Genomic DNA, 8,852 nt, shown 5'->3' on the forward strand with positions numbered 1-8,852 from the left:
AGAAAAGAAATAGTCTGTGGCTTGTTGGTGCTGACTTTCTTTTAAAATAAGCAAGGGAAAAAACACAAAGCAGATTTTAAATTTAGGACCTTCTAATCAAGGCCAAGCACATTGTTTTCCCCATAAAATGTCCAAGATGTTCTTTGCAGACCACAAGAAAAACTGAAATTTCTCATGGTTCTTTCTTCTTCTCTCCCATCCTCAAGTCAGACCTGAATCAGCAAAATTTGCACCTAGTTGAGATCCATTACTTTTTACATTAATCTTTTTACACTACAAATTCCTTTTAATATGATCAAGCCTCATTTCTATTTAATAAAGGTTTCAAAATATATTTGTGTTGCTTATTATGAATTTAGGGAAGCTTATCATTTTAACGCAATGGTACCCACAAAGTCACCATTCCTGGGCACATGCAATGTGGCCTCTGTTTGAGGAGACTTGATAGACAGGTCATCTAAAATTGACTTTTGTAGAGTACTATATGGAACAAACTCCATTACACCAAGGCCTCAACAGCCAAACTGTGTCAGAGAAAACAAAAGCCCAGAGCTCCAGAATTACATCTGCTCTTCTACAGTTTTGCTGGGGTGTGCCAAGTCCTGTAGCCCAACAGAGAGGCAGCTGTTGCAGCTCCATGTTCCAGGTCCAGTCAGTAGTAAAGCTGAGCATGTATTCCCAACAGGCACATACATAGCCACACACATGCATAATGCAACACATATATGCATATACATATGGCCAGCCACATAGATCAACAAAGACAGAAACACACAAATGCAACCACCACCAATGGTCTCATCCTGTTCCCTGCTCCAGCTGATCAGTATGAAAGACCTTAAGTAGAAAAATATATATTCATATACAGATATATATGCAATGTGGATTCCTTCAGTAGCTGGACTTGGACACACAATCTAGTAACACCCCCCTCCCTCCCCCCCCAGATCCCATGTCTCCGCCGTTGCTGGTACCTGGGCATGTGAGACCCTGAGGCCCACAGCCCCACTCCAGCCGCTGGTCCACAGACTGCCTTGCACGCACACCCACTACAGATCCCTCCAGTTACTGGATGAGACGCTCAGCTTACCTTGTAGCTGGCCCTGGATCTTCTCATCACCAGTTGCCTGACACAGACACATGCATGCAGACGGGTCTCTTGGCTGGCTCCTAGACCCCACGGTCTACCCAGTAGGTGCCTTGGATCTCCTGCTCCCCCCAGTAGCCAACTTGCAGACTCTCTGGTCTCTCCAGTATCCATCCCAAAATTATGGCTGCTTTGATACCTGGCTCCCAAGCCTCCCATCCTGGTGGCTGGCTGGTCTGGCTTGGTGTTTGCTGGCGATCACACACTGACACACAGACCCACACAACACGCACACGCTCCGGTCTCTCCAGCCACAGGCACCCAAGACGTGCAGGCCCCTGTGACTTGTGGTCCTCTCCCCATAGACTGGCACTTATATCTCCATGCACACAGCACAGTGACCCCCTCAGCCAGGAGAACAGTTAGAAACAGAATTTAATAAAAAGACAGGACGTGAGGTACATCATTACAGGACATGTACTGATGAGGTACAGGGCATGGAGAGACAAACATACTGACCTGCAACCTGTTTACAGCTAACTGGCCTCCTTTAACGTCTTACCCCTCTCCCCACTGCCCCCCATACTTGTTCTTTCCCAGACCACCTTCATTCCTCCCCCTCCCCGTCTTTGGCCCTTCCCCTCCTCATCCCAAAATAAGTCTTGTGCAATCCCAAAATGTTCTTCCCCTGCATGCCATAATGAGTCCCATACCCCTGTAGACAGCCACCACCACCCCCCACACACACCCGTAAGCTCTGGAGAGCTGCTCCCATAACTCACAGCGATGGCTGTCATGGGACAGCCCTGGCAGGGCCTCGTTCCTCTGGGTTCATTATTGGGGTTGCCCCACCTTGTTCCTCTGTGCTCCTTTGCGTGTGTGGACATGAGACTTACCGCATAATCTAACAAGTTAACTAGAGCGTGGACAATTAATAAGTATTTTATGGCCCTGCTACTTAACCTGCATGAAGACACAAGGGGTGTCTGTAGGTTCACTGTAACTGAGGTTTCCAACCCAAGGAAAAAGTGAGAACTTAAGCCAAGTATACCATTCTGCCCAATTTTGCCAAAAGTTAAAGTTTTCAGCCTACCACAACGTTAAGTGATTCTGCCTCAGACTCCTACAATCTTTCTAGCTCATTAGTCTCCTGCCTCACACTGCAAGTTGCAAACAGCACTGCCTTTTAAGTTTTCCACAAGTCTCAAGGGACTTTAGGTTTCTTTTAGTGTTCTCTTATCAGGAAACAATATTCACACCAGTGGAAGCATAGCTGAAATGTTAAAGGAAAATATTTAAAAATAAAGACAAACTTTGCAGGGGGTAGAAACCTTCCCATGTCCCATATCAATTAACTCTTTGTTGCAGATTTTGTGAAAAATCTGGTATTTAAGCCTGATAGAAACAAGCTCTATTCAAGCCATTAGCATACACCAACCTACGACACAGTATGGCAAAAGACCTATGACATTTTTTTCATCTCATACAGAAAGCATTTGGGAACGCAACATCCAGCTCATCTTGAAAGTGTGAGAAGACTTTCTTCAAAGTTTTATGGTCATCCAAGTACATTCTGGAAGTCTGGCTCTCAGTTTCAAAAGCGTCAGAGGAAACTACCAACGCATGAAACGCCTTTGAATGCATGAGGCTGTAGCGAGGCAGCTAAGAGTTTAAGATTTACCTATCTAGGCTTGTAGACTAAAGGCCAGATCTAAAAAAAAAAACCAAAAAAGATGGAATTATCTTCCTGCCAAATGCTGTCACACTTACAATTAAAGCACATCACCTCTGAGGTGGAACTTGCCATCCTGAATCAGGCACCAAAAAGTCCTTCTCCACTAAGTGGGATGCACAGTCATCCCGCCAAATGGTGCCAAGCTTGAGTGACCCAGCAAAAAAACCAACAGACACAGGTACAATAAAAAAAGTTTTTCTCCCAAATTCAGATGCCTGATTGCTGCTTGCAACAAGTAAATAAAAAAGAGGAAGGCCTGCAATTTGATTCTCTTCCATCTTTGAGTACCCTAATGACCCAGCTACAGCATCAGCTTTTTTTCTTGCCCATTCTCCTGCACCCATTAAACTTGCATTCTTGGCTGCACAGTAGCTCAGTTTCAAACAGAGGTTTGGAGAGATTCGTACATGCCTCCCCTGCATTACCTGTCACAGCAACTTGGTAATACGGCACTATTCAGGAATTGGAGATGTGGGTTCAAACCATCTCATACTAAGGAGATTAACCTAAATCTCCCACTTCCTGGGCAAGTGCTCTAACAATCAAATTTCTAAGCAAACCATATCACTTATGTTTCAGCAAAAAATGTGGCTGCTGACCATAATGTCATAATTTGTGTATTAGTCATAGCCTAAGCATAATTACTAAACCAGATTCTTGAAGCAAGGCAGGTTTGAAACCCAAATGATGATAAGTGTGAGAAATACCTGTGTTCAGCTGTGCGCAGATGGAGCATCCCAGGCACCTTCCTGGGGCCATTCAACCCCCTGAGCATCAGCACTTACCAGAGTATTGACTCCAAAACTCCAGGCAGGAACAACAGAGCAGGCTACTACAGCACACCAGCTTACAAAAACAAGCTGAGGTGAGATGCAGCTGAGGAAACATTTAGTCTACAATTACAGCCTTGAAAGTTACCTTTACAGTAGCAGGATGGTTTTTTTAATTATAGAAAAATCATCCGACAGTGGCATAATTAAATTTATGAAAAATAGGCAATAGTGTGCAAAACCATTAACTGATTTCCCTTTCTACTTTGTAGATCTGTATCACTGTTGCCTCCAGTATAATTAAGAATGCATTCCAGCAGAGCAAAGCTGCTACATAAGCCTCCGAAATGGCTATGTGCTTCTGAGGTTGTAAAATAACTCTCATCTGGAACCGGACACTAGTGATACATGCTTCATGAAGAGTTACTCCATTAGTGGACACAAAAGACTCAATTGAAAATACAAACCCAACTTTTCAACATGATGGGGACACTTTTTACAAAACACCTGCAATTAAAATACCAACTAAATTTTATAGGTATGTAGATATTAATCTTTAGGCTGAAAGAACCAATCATTAACCTTCAAAGTTGTTCAGTGCAGTGACTTTACTATTCTGTGTTTCTCTCATAGATTGGACTTCAGCACCTTCTGACAGACCCTTGCAACCGTGGTAAGCTCCAGTTTCCTCATCTGCTGACAGGACAAAAGCAGGAACAAACAGAAAAACAAGAAATGATGAGAGTTCTACCAAGGCACTCTCTATGGGCATGCCAAGATACCTTTCCCCCAAACTTCGCCAGTGTTCTTGCAACAGCTCTGAGAAATCTTTCCAGCCTCACCACAAACTGCATTTTTACAACATCACGATGCTTCCAAGTTTGAGCTTCAGTAGTTTACTTTCCGCAAAAGCAACATAGCTATTCTAATCTGCATCACATTCTTCACATTGTTTTAGGATCAGTTATCTTGAATTCTGGTTTTTGTAAGGTCAAAACCTTACAGGGGGGTTTGATACTCACTGCTTCCTCGGATGATCTGTGCTCTCATGCTGAGAAAGAAAAAACTCTATCAACTTAATCTAATAGAAAGAATGGTCTCCTGACCTGATCTTTCAACTAGAAAAACATAATTATGAATTTAAATAGCCCCAGGAGGGGTGGCTTAGGAGCAATCAAATATACTGGTATCTTCAATCACTGATATAAAAATATGCATTTTTATCAAGATGCCTCTAACAATGTGAGCTGCTATACAAAAGCTGGAATATCAGTACTAAACCATTTGCAAAAGCTGTAGCAGATCACTGCAGTGTGATCATTGCAAATTTCTACGAAAAAAGGTACGGACTCGTCACCTATATTTGACCAGCCTTAGGAAAATTCCTACCTTTTTAAACTAAGTGCTAACATACATATTCAAATAGGAGTTAATAGTGAATTAAGGTTATTTGGTGTGCATAAGCTGGTACCTTACAAAAAAAATTGTGAAAAGTAAATTTTGCATTAGTTTGTCTGGCTTTTCATTTGTTTCAAAGACTGAATTTTCATAATCAGGTGAAGTGTATTTATTTACAAGCTGAAATATATGGACTTAGCAGTTTACTTGGGCTTGATTTTGTCCTCCTTCCCTGGAGGATGAAGTTTTGTACACATAATGATATTAATGAACACACTCGCTTTTACTGCGGTGTATAAACATCCAGATGCTAATCTCCCACACTATATCCATCTCGAACACCACACTTCGCCGTAAAGAAAACGAAGTAATGCATCTGCACAACATATGCCTTCCAACCATTTTCTGTTCTCGGTTTTTTGGTTTTGTTTTGTTTTTTTTTAATAGAGACTTAACGTTGCTGGGGACTAATGTGCAGGGAGTGGGGATCAGTAGAAATTCTGCTGTTGACGCCCCCAGGGGCTGAATCAAGCCGAAGGTGAGAGCATCTGGTGTCTACCAGTGCTTTCCCTCATAGCCCAGCACGCCGCAGTCAACTGCTGTTGACCCGGTAAGAGTGAGCGGCTGTTGCTCACGAACTTCAGCTCACAGGAAAACACAAGTTACTGCACTTCCAACAAAGAGGATGCGTGCGATGAAGTTCCTCGCAAAGCAAGAACTCGCCGCGGAGCGTTCCCGTATCCCGGCTGCAATGCACCGGCCAGCCCCACGTGCCAAAAAAAGGGAAGAAAACTTTCGCAAATTATCTCCATCGCATCCTCATGCTACCTCCGTCTCATGCCTGGGACGTGGTTTTGATCCCCTCTCGCCCCGTATACCAGAGCTTAATCTGGTTTACATTAGAGACAGCGTGAGGCATCCTTCGGGTCCGCCTGCCCTTCCCCGGAGCGGGACCCCCGGGGCCGGGGCCGCGGCCCCTGCCCGGCTCCGGCCCCGGTTCCCGCCGCGGCCGGGGCTGCACCGGGGGCTCCGCCGCCACGGGGCGGGCGGCGCTGGGGGGCCGAGCCGCCCGCCAGCCCTCCCCCCTGCCCGGGGAGCGGGGCAGCGGCCGTGCCGCCGGGGCCGCCCCCTCCCCCGGGTTTCTGCCGCTGCACAGCGTCCCTCGGCTCCCACAAAGGGAGTGGGCGGCCCCGGAGGCGGCCGGGCGGAGTGGCCCCCGCCGCCGAGGGAGAAGAAAGGGCTCCAGGAAAGGGGGGGAGGGCGGCTGCACAGCGCGGAGATGAGGAGGGATAAAGGAGGGGGTGCGCAGGGAAGAGCGTGGCAGCGAGGCGGGCAGCACTGCCGGACCCCAGCCCGCCTCCGCCCGCCGGGCTCCCCTTGCAGCGCAGCACGGCCCCCGCACCGGCTCTGCCCGGCGGGGGCTGGCGGCACGCCGCCAAGGCTCCCCCGGCCCCGCGGGGGCGAAAGCCTGCCCCGGGACGCGGCGGGCGGCTGCACACAAACTCTGCAGGCATTGCATCGCGCTGCGCTGTATCGTATCGTATCGTATCGTATCGTATCGCGTTGCGCTGCGAGCAGCGCGCACCCCCGAGAGCCGCGCACCCCCGAGAGCCGCCCCCCCGCTGCGCTCACCTCGGGGCTGGCCCTGCCCCGGCGCCCACAGCAGCGAGGCCGCCGCCAGCAGCGCCAGCAGCCGCCGCCCGCCGCTGCCCATCGCCGCCGCCGAGAGGGACGCTGCCCGCCCCGCCGAGCGCGCCCGCCTTATATGCTCCCCCGCCGCCCCCGGCCCGCTCCGCCCCGCGCCCGCACCGCCGGGGGTTGCTCACACACACACACACACACACACGCACACACACACACGCTCACACGTTCGCACACTCGCACGCTCAGGGACCCCACGCCCCGCACCACGCGTGCCCGTCCCCGCAGAACCGGCCCCGAAGCACTTTTGCAGCCCCGGCCGCGCGTTGCGGGTGATGCGCGGGGTGCGGCGAGCCCGAGCCCGGTGCCTAAAAAGTTCTGGAAAGCTGTAGTTAATGAACTGGGAGTTTTTGCAAGGAGGGGGAGAAGGGAAAGGTGAGTATGCGAAATAACAAGGTAAAAGTGCATGGGGGGAGAAAGCATTGCGAAGCTAATTCAATATACAGCTTTCCTATATGGCAGATATGTTCACGTGTTTAAAAAAAAGTACAGCTGCTGGGCCTTTCCTTGGAAATTTGTTATCCCCAAGTGTGAATCTTCATGCCCGTGGTGCCATTTTTTGAGCCTCCGCTCCACATCAACACAGCAAATCAGCCATGTTTGTAAATGAAACGAGTTCTCTCCTCAGTTGCTAAGCTAAGAGGTTGACTGCTTTTGTCCCGTAGGAAGTCTTTGCAACTTTTTAATGATCAGCTACCTCTTGAAACTAGCTTAAAACATAACAAACTGGTTGTAGAAATTCCTCAAGATAGAGACGTTTCTGTAATATTTCAGGGAAGTTCATTCCCATTAGGCTTTCCTGTTTTAAGGTTTGTCAGGTCGCAGAGCTCGTATCTACAGTACTTGTTAACGAATATTTCAAGTAAGTTGCAGCGAGGAATGACATTTGCCTGGGAAAAGAACTGTATGCCCAAAATAAGTTGGTTGAGGGGGGGAATTTTAGTCAAAAGGTACTGTCTCTCAAATGCGAATCCCCGCTGACAACGCATGCTGCTTATTTTTTAGAAAAACGTGCTGCTCGGTATGGTATTGCATTTAAAACCATATTTCAAAGTACAGTAATGTGTATGAGTTGCATAAGCGGAGTTAGACTGCAAGTGCGTTCTTCAACTTGGGGGCAGCTGCTCATGGAGTTCAGACTTCAGCTTGGTTGGCTGCTTGTTTCTATTGACCGGGGTAAATAAATTCAGGAAAAGAATAGTAATTTACAGATTTTGTATAAAATAAAGCTCTTTCTTACCATATAACTCAGAGTTATGAGTTATACTTGAGAAGGCATAGCAATGTTTATATTCAGAACATAGACAAACAGGAAAAATCTACGGGTCAAGGAGATAAAAAATGAAAAAGTTCTGCCATAAAACCTTATCAAAGGCCTTCAAGCCTGCAAATAAATAACACTCCACATCTGTCCCTTCCAACAGATCTGTCCTTTGCTCACACCAGGAACTTCTTACATTTCAGGACAGGCAAGGAGGAGGAAAGCAAAACATCTGTGGAGAGAAAAGTCAACAAATTTCAAGAGCCAAAGCGTCATTTGTTCTAAAATCATAGAGGTCAGGTTAAGGAATCCTCTGTGCAGGATCACAAGTACCAGTTGGGAGCCAAGTACAAAGGAAAGGGAAAGAGGGAGCATCTGTGCAGCGTAAAGTCCTGCCAGTTTACAGCTTTATGATCAGTTTAACCATTTCTTCAAATTACAGCAAGCTGAAGAGTACTTTCTTACATCCATGCAACGAATAAGTGCCAGTTCATTATTACGTGCATTTATCCTCATCAGAATATTCCACAAGAGCTAGAGAATGTATATTGAGGGCCAGCTCTGGACTTTATCATCTGACTCAATTATTATAGTTTAACTAATACAACTTGTAACTGAAATATATACATTGAATATGTATAGGACTACATCACCATCATTCAGTGTCCATTATAATCATTCCCTAAGAAAACTGACTCTTCTCAAATTTCATTTGAGTATGTACCTTCTTGGAGAAGAGGATTACTGTGTTTTCTATCGTTCCTTTTTCCACGGTTCATTGCTGGTATTACAAAGTGCCAGGCAATGATCCCCAGTTCAAGACATGGCACTATTAATATAATTCTTTCCTAACCTAGGTTTCTAATGAGCTTTGAATTATTATGACGTTAGATGAGAATC

General features: G+C 46.7%; 1 protein-coding gene across 1 annotated transcript in view; it reads right to left on the reverse strand.

Annotated features, from left to right (window-relative positions):
* Positions 1-6,718, reverse strand: part of LAMA1 (laminin subunit alpha 1) — a 110,927-nt gene extending 104,209 nt beyond the window's left edge. The window contains exon 1 of the mRNA XM_072852705.1: positions 6,623-6,718. Coding sequence (XP_072708806.1) covers positions 6,623-6,704 — 82 coding nt within the window. The 5' untranslated portion in view covers positions 6,705-6,718. The remainder of the gene's footprint in view (positions 1-6,622) is intronic.
* Positions 6,719-8,852: the final 2,134 nt, after the last annotated feature.

Source organism: Ciconia boyciana, chromosome 2, assembly GCF_034638445.1.
Source record: "Ciconia boyciana chromosome 2, ASM3463844v1, whole genome shotgun sequence".
Lineage (NCBI taxonomy): Eukaryota > Metazoa > Chordata > Aves > Ciconiiformes > Ciconiidae > Ciconia > Ciconia boyciana.